This window comes from the organism of the source record quoted next, unplaced genomic scaffold (assembly GCF_019419815.1).
Source record: "Pyrus x bretschneideri cultivar Hongxiangsu unplaced genomic scaffold, Pyrus_bretschneideri_v1 Contig33, whole genome shotgun sequence".
NCBI classification, from domain to species: domain Eukaryota; kingdom Viridiplantae; phylum Streptophyta; class Magnoliopsida; order Rosales; family Rosaceae; genus Pyrus; species Pyrus x bretschneideri.
Genome location: NW_025999646.1, coordinates 855,667 through 867,964, shown reverse-complemented (window position 1 = coordinate 867,964; position 12,298 = coordinate 855,667). Strand labels below are relative to the sequence as shown.

Genomic DNA, 12,298 nt, shown 5'->3' with positions numbered 1-12,298 from the left:
ATGTGATTTTAAAATTATTTTATTAAACCATTAGTGCAACCAAAATTGAATTATGGGGAGAAAATGACAAAAAGAAATTTCAACCTTTAGGAGGTCCACATACACACACAACCTCACCCCTTGGGGTTTCCAAAGAAGTCCCTACATTTACTCTTTCTTTGCAGGGTCATACGTTGTATTTGGGAAGATGTTACGGAGATTTTTTAATATGTGAGACTTTTTATGAATTTTTTTTATTTTTTATTTTTTATAATAATTTATTAGTATTTGTCCACATATTTTGTGTGTATAAATACATTTTTTTAGAAAATGAGAAGGAGAGAGAGAAAGTGGAGGGTGTGGGAGGTTTTTGTTTTTCGGTTTTTTTATTTTATTTTATTTTATTTTATTTATATAATATTAGAGGCATTTTCACATCACTTGTAGGTGAGGTTTCAATTAAAAACAGTAAAATTTTGACATGTGAACTTACATTATTGCCCATCATTTTTTTTTGTTTGATAGAATACTAAGTAGTTTTTTCACAATCTTTTGATTGACAAAGAGAGTTTCATTAATTAATAACTAACATTTGCCTACATATTTTGTGTGTGTGAACACAATTTTTTTTAGAAAATGAGAAGGAGAGAGAAGAAGAAAGGGAGACAGAGGGGAGTGAGATTTTTTGTTTTTGTTTTTTTTCTTTTATAAATATTAGAGGTATTTTAACATCACTTGTAGGTGAGATTTCAATAAAAAATAGTAAAATTTGAATTTGTGAAATTACATTATTGTCTTTTTTTTTTTGTGTGATAAAAGATTAATTTTTTTTTTTTACCCTCTTTTAATTGATAAAAAAAATTTCATTAATTAATAGAGATTTATAATATTAAGAAGAAAATTAACATTAAACTGAATCGGAGATTTCATCTCATTTTTCAGAGCGTCTCCGTACACTGTCTCAATTATTCTATTCCATTCTATCAAAGTTGTCAATCCGATCGACATCACGAAATTGATGTTTCCCTACCCGGATCTGGGATTTTTCTTCTATTGTCAACTACATGCATTGGCTGACTGACTTGTTTAAAGTTACCAGCTTTGCAATACCACTGGCCTCGTTGGTACAGTACTATACTGCCCAAATCTTTCAGAGGCCAGGACTCTTGTCCCCCACTTTCACCATCCCAGGACTATATTCCCACATCTTCAATCTTCTTCGCTATGTTGCCCAAGTGCAGCAGCTTCTCTGCTGTTCTGGTTATTGTTTTCAGCTGCAGCTTCAGCTTGCTTAGATTTTCCGAGTCTGTGGTGCCCCAGGATGAAGGTAAGAGCTAATTTCTTACTCTTTTGCGTAAAAATTCAATTGGGTAGGTGCCAAAATGTGTGGGGAGATGAAAAGTTTGAATCTTTGGATGTTGCGCTCTGAAATTTTGGAACTTGGGTTTTATTCTTTTTGCAACAAGAATCAGCCATTTTTTCTGATATTTTGTTCTTCGATTTTCTCAGTGACCAAATGGATACTTGTAACTTAAATTGTTGTGGGCATAGTTTGTTTTTCTTTTATGTGACGTTCAAAGGCTAAAGATTAAGCTAGTTCAACACTAAATTATTTGCCATCTGTGAATACCAGAAACTCATTATTTTCTTGAATATGTATATCTGTACGTGATGGTTCCTTTTAATTGTGGATAGTTGATGCTCTCCAAGAAATAACTGAAACGATGGGTGCAAATTATTGGAAGTTTAATGGCGATTCTTGCGAAATTGACTCGGTTGGGGTAACAGAAGAGACACCAAAAGGAGCTGAGAGTAGTATTCGTTGTGACTGCAACAACAGTGTCTGCCATGTCGCAGAAATGTACAGATCCCTCATCTTATTACTGAATAGTTTTTACATGATTATATTTCTTGATTTCATTTACATGATTATATATCTTTGCATGATATAGATTGGTATATTTTGTAAATACTTAGCCGGAAACAAGAAAAGAAAATAAATCAAGAAAGTTTTTATGCTTGTTTTCTCTATTTTTCGGGTAAACTATACTGACCTCTGATGGGGGTAGATCGAAACCGTGAACTACAAGAATCCTCCTTGCAGTGCTAGAACTTACTTTGGCCGTCCTTGTCTAATAGGTGCTAGAAGAAGTTCTGTTGCTAATGTTAAACTTGGCGACGGTAATAAGCTTGATGTTCTTGACCTTTTGGAGGTTAGTGTAGTTTGCCCATATTGGTATTCCGACTAAAGGAAGGGCTTTTTCACAGAAAGAGAATAATTCTGAATGATGACCACTAATCATTCATTTGAAAGCAACCCCCTTTATGATTGTTCTGCTTCCTTAGTTACATTGTACCCTGCTTAACACTCGAATTTATAATTTTGAATCTGACAGAGTACTCAAGGGTTATAGTCTACCCGGCATGCTTCCACCTCAACTTGTCAAACTTCCTTACCTTAAAAAAATGTAAGAGCATGTTGTAAAGTTCAAGAGTAATATGACTAACGTCTGATTACTTTGTTCTGTGACCTTATTTCTTGTGAAATCCACTTCACTTTCTTCTTCTTCCCCTTTGTGCAGTGATTTTGCTCTCAATTATCTTAATGGTACAATACCAAAAGAATGGGGTGTAACGCAGTTAACTTCGATGTGAGCTCTTGTCAACTTTATTTTATTTTATTTAATTTTGATTACGTACTTCTCGTTGTAAATTAAATAGAAATTCTATGCAGCTCTCTTCTTGTGAATCGCTTATCAGGGGAGATTCCGAAGGAGTTGGGAAATATTACTACTCTTACATACCTGTAAGTTATATATTTTCTGTTTTCTAGGTTAATAATTTTTTAGGCATGGACTTATGGTAAATAAGATTGGCAGGCTCTCCATCCCTTCTCTCTGGTTCACGTTCTGCAGAAGCTTTTATATTTGCATCCATTGGGAAATCGTTTTTGCGCAGTCAATGAGAGTCATTCTGGCTTGCTCCTTCTAATCTCAATATTCTTTCTTTTTTGACAATCAGGCATCTTGAAGCAAATCAATTCTCTGGAGTTGTTCCCCCTGAGCTTGGAAGTTTAATCAACTTGGGAACTATGTAATGCAATTTTCCTTGGAAAAAATTGGTTCTTGATATTTTTTTACTACACTGTTAACACTTCTTTGAAGGATGGATGATAGGTAAAAATTGATGGTTCATTGCTTTGGCATTGGAATTGCAGGATGTTGTCCTCCAATCGTTTGACTGGAAACTTACCGACTACATTTTCTGGGCTAAGAAATTTGACAGACTTGTAAGTTTTTTAGTGTATTTGTTTATAATGTCTAATAACCTGCTTACATGTCAACTGATACCATTTTATTGTCCGATGCAGTAGAATAAACGATAACAACTTCAATGGAACAATACCTGATTTTATACTGAATTGGAAACAACTCGAGAGATTGTAAGATCTTTCTCTTTTGAAAAAAATCAGACCTGCTGTTCAAGACATCATAGATGATCCAAATTACTTCAGACTTATTTGTTTCTATCGTTTCATGTATGTGTATGTCACATTTATGTTTGGATCATTGTAGAGAAATGCATGCAAGTGGGCTTCAAGGACCCATCCCTTCCAATATATCTCTTTTGAGTAACTTAATAGAGTTGTGAGTACATGCCTTTTCAAGTTTTCTTTGTAGCTCTAATTAGTTCTATTTCTTTTTATTTTTATTGAATTGCTTGTTTTTATTTCTTGTGGTGCCTACGTAGGAGGATTAGCGATATAAATGGGACAGAGCAGGGTTTTCCTACCTTCAAAAACACAACAGGCCTAGTAAGATTGTACGTTGAGTGTTTATATCATCAAATACCATGAAGGCGTTAGTTATATTTACCTTAGTTGGTGGTTTTTCTAATGCTATTTAGTTATGCATTGTAGGGTTCTCCGAAACTGTAACATTTCTGGAGAGATTCCTCCAAACGTCTGGACTATGCAAAACCTGGAAATGTTGTAAGTAAAGCATGTGGAGTGGGGGCCGATTATGTTGTTGTCTTATGACTGGGGGTGCATTTTAATTATATTTTGTGTATTCTGATTCTGACAGCGATGTTAGTTTTAACAAGTTAGCAGGGGAAATTCCAGCCTCATTGAACTTAGAGCGTTTGAGATTCCTGTAAGTATAACCTTTTCTGATAGATCTAGCTATAAACTATATTTTAAGAAATGCAACCAAATGAAACTTAGATTTTTAAGTTGGCGTGTGCTTACTTATTTTTTCTTTCATTATATAATCTAGTACTGAATATTTGATGCTTTCTGTAGATTTTTAACTGGCAACTCTATGAGTGGAAGTGTACCAGATTCAGTCTTCAAGGATGGAAGTAATATGTATGTCCGATACTTATTTTTGATGTTTCATCTTATTTCTTCTTCTCTTTTGACATATGACACTCTTTGATTTCAAATTGGAAAAAGTATTGTTGTAAAATCCATTACAATAAATTATATGGCATCTCTTGGAGCAACATCGTTTCTTGCCTTATGTACTTTTTCCTAGACAGAGAGTGACCTTTTACGATTTGTTTTTTGCGTGCAGTGATCTTTCGTACAATAACTTCACATGGCAAGGCCCCGAGGAACCTGCTTGTCAAGAGAACCTGTCAGAATACTTCTCTAGTAAATATTTATGTTTTATACTGGCTTTAAATGGATATAAACTGATTGTTGTTTCACCCATTTCCCTTTTGTTAGGAATCTAAACCTGAACTTGTTTCAGAGCTCTTCAAGAGAGAACAACTTGTAAGATTGTCTTTCTCTGTCTTGCTTTCTTTTGTTGCATTATTCGATCCAAAGATGTCCATATGTGCATGGCGTACATTCCATGTTAATGTATATTTTTCCACTCAATTATGGCAGAAGGAGAGGTCTTCCATGCTTGAAGAATCTCAATTGTCCACGATGTAAGGATATATTTAAGATTGTACAAGCAATAAAGTAAATTCTTCTCAACTGTCCGTAGTACATTATTATCCAGCATTCTTTCATATCCTCTCACTTATATTTTTATTTTAATGTGTGATGCCAGATTCAACTTGTTTGCATGTTAATTGTGGTGGAAATGACATTACTGTCAAAGGAGACAAAGGAGACATTGTGTATGAAGGAGACGGAGGGGTTGAAGGTGGCAGTGCAAAGTATTTCTTAAATGATAATTATTATTGGGGATTTAGCAGCACTGGAGACTTCATGGATGACAATGATTTCCAGAATACACGTTACTCTGTATCTCTGTCATCTTCGAATCTCTCTGGATTATACAAAACAGCACGCATATCTCCAATTTCAATCACTTATTTCCATTATTGCTTAGAAAATGGTAACTATACTGTCAGTCTTCACTTTGCGGAGATACAGTTCACAAATGACCAAACGTATACTAGTCTTGGCAGGCGCATTTTTGATATCTATGTTCAGGTAATTGGTCATATTGTTACGAAGGTATATTTTTTGAAGTCACAAAGAGGTTTAACGTTAGCACTTTGTCTCAGGATAAAGTATTGCAGAAGGATTTCAATATTGAAGATGAGGCGAAGATGGCTCAAAAGCCTGTAGTATTACAAGAGCACAATGTCAGTGTGACAAATAATATCTTAGAGATCCGATTCTATTTTGCTGGTAAAGGCACAACAAGGATTCCTGAAAGAGGAGTATATGGTCCCCTTATCTCTGCTATTTCCGTGGAATCTGGTGAGACATTTTGATGAGTTCTTCTTCTTTGCCGTATTGTAAAGCATTCGTGATAAAGTACGCTTGAGAAAAGGCTTGGATGACAACATATTCAACTTTGTTGACGGTTTCTTTTGTTCAATTTTGAAAGTTTTATGTTTGCCTACCTGGACATATCATGCCCTTTCTCCTTATATGTTATTCCAGTTAACTAAATGATTTTTTCCTTTAAGCAGATTCCAGAGATTGCTCAAGTGGTGGAAAAAGGGGAACTACTCACATTGTCACAGGAGTTGTAGTAGGAGCATTTCTCCTAGTATTCGTCATATTAGGAATCCTTTGGTGGAAAGGGTACTTGGCGTGCAAAAGGGGAAGAAGGAAAGGTGCTTGATCTTTCAAGTGTGCCATTCTCAGATTCAGTGATTTGTATTGATAATTTCCAGTAGAAAATGAAATGAAGTGAAAACTAACAATTAGACGTTTTGTTTGCTCAAGCAAGGAAATATATTGATGAATAACACTTTGCATGCTCTTATTCTTACCTTCCTTGGACAGATAGAGACGGACTTGATGGGCAGACAGGGGGTTTTACTTTAAAACAACTAAAGGCTGCCACTAATGACTTCGATTATGATAACAAAATTGGAGAAGGTGGCTTTGGTCCTGTCTACAAGGTACTTTAGGAACCTGTACATTGAATTATTTCCATTTACATGAGATTCATAATTCTGAACATGGGTTGGGTGCAGGGTCAATTGCCTGATGGTAGAGTGATAGCTGTTAAGCAGCTGTCGTCCAAGTCAAGGCAAGGAAATCGTGAGTTCTTAAATGAGATGGGCATGATTTCTTGTTTGCAACATCCGAATCTTGTGAAACTTCATGGATGTTGTATTGAAGGTGGTCAGTTATTGCTGGTATATGAGTACATGGAGAACAATAACCTTGCACGAGCTTTGTTTGGTGAGTATGATGTCAATTATTCAACTGTATAAGTATGGTTTTATCCTTTTAATTTCATTTTGCTTCACTAGACTGATTTCTAGACTTCTTCTTCTATACTCCCTGAGTACTTGAGTTTCATTCTTTTCGGAACTATCTGTTTACATAATTTATTTATAGATGAACAGAAAGTTAGAGTGAGCAATATTTTCTTTGATATAATTTTGTAGGCCGAGAAAATCATCTTAAATTAGACTGGCCAACAAGGCTTAAGATCTGCATTGGGATAGCAAGAGGACTAGCTTTTCTCCATGAAGAATCTGTACTTAAAATTGTTCACCGGGACATCAAAGCTACTAATGTGCTGCTTGATGAGGACTTGAACCCTAAAATATCTGACTTTGGATTGGCAAAGCTTGATGAAGAGGAGAAGACGCACATAAGCACCCGAGTAGCTGGGACCATGTCAGTTGCCACTTGCCATATCCTTGTTTACATTGACTTCTTGTTATACTTGCAGCGGAATTTAGTTAATTTGGTGAATATATTTTTTGAGTAACAACATATTGGGATCTTGATTTGCAGAGGATATATGGCACCGGAATACGCACTATGGGGTCACCTGACGTACAAAGCAGATGTTTACAGTTTTGGAGTAGTGGCCTTGGAAATCATCAGTGGGAAGAACAACAACAATTATATTCCGAATGATATTTGGGTTTGCCTTTTAGATTGGGTACTCTTACCACACCCTTTGCTGTTTGATCCATTTTCACATCCATTCATCTGGTTGTTATCCTTAATATTGATTCAGCGTGAAACTATGATGAACATTTGCAGGCTTGTCATTTACAACAAACAGGAAACTTGTTGGAGCTGATCGATGAGAGCTTAGGTTCTGAGGTTGACCAAAAAGAAGCAGAGATCATGGTTAAAGTAGCTCTCCTGTGCACAAATGTCTCTGCATCACTTAGGCCTAGCATGTCCGAGGTGGTGAGCATGCTTGAAGGACAAATCCCCGTCCCTGACGTGATACCAGAACCGAGCACCTATAAGGAGGATTTGAGATTTAAGGCTATGAGAGACCTGCACCGCCAGCGGGGTGATCATAGCTCGAGTATTGCCCAAACACAAAATTCAACTACCGTCCACACGTTCGAATCTACCTCTACAACTGGACTCGACTTCTCAGAAATCAACTCGGAATCAAGACCCTCTTGAGAACTAGTGGAAGTTCAACCATGTTGTATTGGTAGTCTTTGTAAACGCATATGCAGATTTGCTGTCCATATTTCTTTCTTGTACATATATATACGGAGTTTTGGAAGAATGTTGGCAATTTTTAGGTTCCATTGTTGTATCTGCAAAAATCCTTATATCAATTGAGATTCAAGTTTAGTTCATGAAATCTCAATAGACTTGTTTATATAATGGGTAGTGCTATCCACATATTTTTTTATCTTCCACACATCCTTGTTAGTTTTTGTCTACTAATCTTCTTCAATTCATCTCACGGGCGGAAATTGAGCAGTGCTATCACCACCCTATATAATTATGTTAATAAGTTTATTTACTATTTATTTGTATAGAAAATGTAATCCTATTTGTACATATCCAGCATTAGAGAATTTCTACAAGGTTATGAAGAATAATGACCAGTTTCTCTTTTGGTCATGTTTTTCCAACTTTCATCTGAAATTTCATCAAAATGTCACATTTCAAAAAAGAAAAAATAGCAAATAACCTTGTGAAAAGAAGAATCATAAATATTTAAAAAAAAAAAAAAAAAAAAACATTAACTGACCAGCATGTGACTTTTTTGGTAGAAATTTGGATGAAATGTGGATGAACATGAAGACTGGGCAAATTACCATTTATAATAATATTTCAAGGGGTAAACATGTATTTATATTCTCGTACATATGTTCTCCCTACAAATAGTTTAATTTCTTATAAAGTTTAGAGTCTACCATTATTCATGATGAGGGTTTTAGTTAAACCAGACAAATTAAATATTGGTTTCGCTATTTATGTGTCACAAAATCTTTCACGTAAAACGACTTGCATGTCAACAGTGCTAAACCGTAATGCTAGTAACTAATTATTTTATTACAACTTCTTGGTTTTCATATTATGTACCTGAATGCTCACACGGACTCAACAATTTACCAACTGGCATTTTGTCACAGTTGCAAGTTACAACGGACAAGTCATGATCGCTTACTGATTTTTAAGGAAAAAAATGAAAAAAAAAAAAAAAGAAGAAGAAGAAAGCCACGCACAACGTGAAAGTGGATGAAGCCTGAAGGGTTTCATTTGGGAAAATTCTTTGAGCTTAGGGTTTAGGTCTAAAGAGGGAAAATGAAACTTGAAGTGGATGGAGGGTTTCATTTTTCTCTTTAATTATTTTCTTACGAGCTAGACAACTGTTTCCGAAGTCTAAAATTTTGTCCCCAAACTCGTTTTTTGTGTAAACCAAACGCCTCCTAAGTGAAGATGTTGAGGCTTCACCATAAAATTAATTGGCAATATGGGAAGTAACTCAACCTCTTATAAGCTCATGCGAGGTTCCTCTTTTCATTAATGTGAGACTCATTCTCAAATGTCCCTCATGTGTAGTGGATTTCGAGCCTAATACGTGGACAATACAACGAGATGACGTGGAGCATATATGACCGTTTGACCTTCACACGTGAGACAACTTGCTCTAATACTATGAAGAAGTTAAGGTTCCATGATAAAACCAATTGACAATATGAAGAGTAAAGTTGAGGTTTCACCATAAAATCAATAGACAATATGAGAAATAGCCCAATCTCTTATAAATCTATGCAAAATTCATCTTTCTATCAACGTAAAACTCATTCTCAACACTAAGCTGCTATGCATGCATGCATGAATTGGACCAAAGCGACCATGCAAGTGTAATATGAATACTTGAATGTAGACGCAACATTGATTTGACATTCCTTTTGATGGCTTTTCAAAAGGTAAGGTTTCTGACGCGGAGTCTACTTATTTTCTTAGGAAACTAATGAATAAATTTTGAAAACTTTGAGATAACGATAAAGATAAAATAAAAGATAAAGTAAATAAATATAATTTTTTTGTAAGAAAAGTGTTAGTAGCATTCTAAAAATCTCATTCTACACTATTAATAAGTGTATTTTTCTTTCCAAATATAGAAAATTTAGAATGTAAAATAAGATTTTTAAAATACTAATAATAATTTCTTTTTGTTAATGTAAATAGTATTCTGAATTTTTCGTTAAAGTTTCTTATTTTCTTATCTCTATGGTTTTTGACTTTCCAGTCAAAGAAGTTAATCTACTTGCCGACACTTTTAATTCAGAGCACATGGTTTTGAACTTTCCAGTCAGAGAAGGTTAATCTAATCTAGTTGCCGTGCTTGATTGTGTGTAATGGGGGTCACCTGCCAGCTGCTCTGGGCCCGCGTGCTCCTCCTATGCTGCCCAGACACGGTCCTGTTACATCCTGATCCCACCAGTGCTTCTCCTCATGTTACAACACAGCCACTCAATGCTACTAAGTACCATGCTATGGTTACTCGTGTGGAATTCAGTGCCACAAACAACAGTCCGATGATACTGTTTCTGGTACTGTTAGCTACGCGCTTTTCTTGGCTCTCACTGCCATGGTTTCCTCATCTTCTACTGAACCTGCGTGGCTGCGTCTACGCTCAAGCTGTTCATTCTTCGAAACGGCGGGCCGCGATGACTGATGAATTAACTCTTATTTGGTCTTTGGTGCCTCTTCATCCCTCTCAAAATCCTGTTGGTTGGTTGTGAGTTCTCAAAATTAAGATGCATGTCGATGACACTATTGAGCGCTACAAGGCCCGCTTAGTAGCTAAGAGTTATCAACAACAATATGATTTTGATTATGCTGAGACCTTGTCCAATGGTTAAACCCACTGTTAGATTTTTGAATCACCGAGCCCATCCCACTCTAACAACATCGATATTGTTCCTAACTTTACTACCTACCTAATCGTTAGGTATGAAGTTTTATCACAAAAAACTTCGGTATTAGTTAAAGTAGGGTAATCCTGTTTAAACCCATTAGGTTTCTTTGAACCTACCGATGTGGGACTTCAACACTCCCGCTCACATGTAACCTCATTTAGTTCACACGTGGATCCCATTGGGTTTCTTTGAATCTACCGATGTGGGACTTTAACACTCTTCCTCACATATAACCTCATTTAGCGGTTCACACGTGGAGATTCACACATCGATAATTGAAACTCAGACGGCTCCAATGGAGTCCACACTTGTTTTCAATCTTTTTCAAGAAGTGCCTTTTTAGGAAGTCATGCCCTTACGTGTAACCTCATTTAGGGGTTCACACTGTGGAGATCCACACATTAATAATTGAAACTTAGAGGTCAGCTCCAATAAAGTCCACACTTGTTTTCAATCTTTTTCAGGAAGTACCTTTTTAGGAACTTAGAGGTCTATGTTAAGAGTCCAAGCTTGTTTCCAAGCCTTTCCTGGTGACAAGCCTTGTAGCTTGCATAGGCCCGAACCGTGGCTTTGATACAATGTTGGATTTTTGAATTACCGGGCTTGCCCTATTCTAACGACACCTATATTGTTCTCAATTTTACCACCTACCCAATCTGTTACGTATGAGGTTTTACCACAAAAGATCTCGGTATTAATCAAAGTAGGGTAATCCTATTTAAACCCATTGGATTTCTTTGAACCCACCGATGTGGGATTTTAACACCCACAATTATTCGGTTGGTTCGCAGCCTTGCTATTTTTCAAGGGTGGTTTCTTTGTCATCTGATCAAAAAATATCCTCTTACAAGAGTTCTTAAAAGAGGATGTCTACATGACTCAACCCCTACGTTTTGCTAATCCCCCCTTTCCCTCTCATGATGATCCCTCCTCCTTACACGGGTTCTTGAAAATGGATGTATACATGACTCAACCCAAGTTTTGTTGATCCCTCATTTCCCTCTCATGTTTGTAGACTTCATATGACTATCTATGGTTTCAAATAGGCACTTCGGGCTTGATTTCTGCAATTTAGCTTCTATATATTGCATCACGAATTTTGGCAAAATCAGGATGATCCTTCTTCATTAATATTATATCGGTGTCAGTATGTTATATTTATGTTACTATTTGTGGATACTATTGTTCTTACTAGTAATCTTCCTGTTGCCATTCAGAAATTTATCTTACTTTCGAATTTCGAGTTTGAGCTTAAGGATCTGGGTCCTCTTAAATATTTTCTTGCCATTTAGGTACATCATGCTCCCTCAAATGTTCAACTGACTCAAACCAAGTATGTTGTTGACCTTCTCTGTTTATGGCTAACATCATGATGACATCAGTCACAACTTAATTGATTAAATAATTAAAGATTATAAAAAACTAATTAAAAAATTATATATATATTTTAAATACCTAACCACGTGTTCTTCCACATTTCAATATTTTCAAATATTTTTTAATCAACTTTTTATTATTATCCGTAATTAAAATTATAATAATATCGTATTATTCAAAAAAATAATATTTTAATGTGAAGTAATAATTTTGTCCCACAATTTGGCAAAAGAATGCAAATGATCCCATGCAGTACGTTAGCATGTCCCCCTTTTTTTTTATTTTTTATTTTTTTTTAATCAAGTACGTT

The 12,298-nt window shown here is 35.6% G+C and overlaps 1 protein-coding gene across 5 annotated transcripts; it reads left to right on the top strand.

Moving 5' to 3' along the window:
* Window positions 1-926: 926 nt before the first annotated feature.
* LOC103944043 (probable LRR receptor-like serine/threonine-protein kinase RFK1) lies at window positions 927-8,033 on the top strand. Of its 5 annotated transcripts, none has more exons than XM_048590973.1 (24): window positions 927-1,306; window positions 1,675-1,840; window positions 2,376-2,447; window positions 2,562-2,630; window positions 2,714-2,785; window positions 3,001-3,072; window positions 3,197-3,268; window positions 3,350-3,421; window positions 3,555-3,626; window positions 3,730-3,801; window positions 3,899-3,970; window positions 4,065-4,133; window positions 4,283-4,348; window positions 4,557-4,619; window positions 4,712-4,759; window positions 4,877-4,920; window positions 5,046-5,434; window positions 5,509-5,707; window positions 5,923-6,069; window positions 6,242-6,360; window positions 6,436-6,646; window positions 6,856-7,090; window positions 7,211-7,361; window positions 7,440-7,534. In XM_048590973.1, the coding sequence occupies exons 1-24, from the start codon at window positions 1,204-1,206 to the stop codon at window positions 7,503-7,505; spliced, it is 2,721 nt and encodes a 906-aa protein (XP_048446930.1). In that variant the 5' UTR covers window positions 927-1,203; the 3' UTR covers window positions 7,506-7,534. The 5 variants fall into 5 exon arrangements, with proteins under 5 accessions (XP_048446930.1, XP_009352708.2, XP_009352707.2 ...); XM_009354433.3 differs by having other exon boundaries at window positions 933-1,306; window positions 3,353-3,421; window positions 7,466-8,033; XM_009354432.3 differs by having other exon boundaries at window positions 934-1,306; window positions 7,466-8,033.
* Window positions 8,034-12,298: the final 4,265 nt, after the last annotated feature.

What these genes read in the sequence shown, in the direction of transcription:
- LOC103944043 (XM_009354432.3), top strand. Translation starts at nt 1,204, where the DNA reads ATGTTGCCCAAGTGCAGCAGCTTCTCTGCTGTTCTGGTTATTGTTTTC. An exon ending in TTAATCAACTTGGGAACTAT is followed by an intron (nt 3,073 to 3,196) that starts GTAATGCAATTT and finishes TTGGAATTGCAG; the next exon opens with GATGTTGTCCTCCAATCGTT. An exon ending in TTCAAGGATGGAAGTAATAT is followed by an intron (nt 4,349 to 4,556) that starts GTATGTCCGATA and finishes TTTTGCGTGCAG; the next exon opens with TGATCTTTCGTACAATAACT.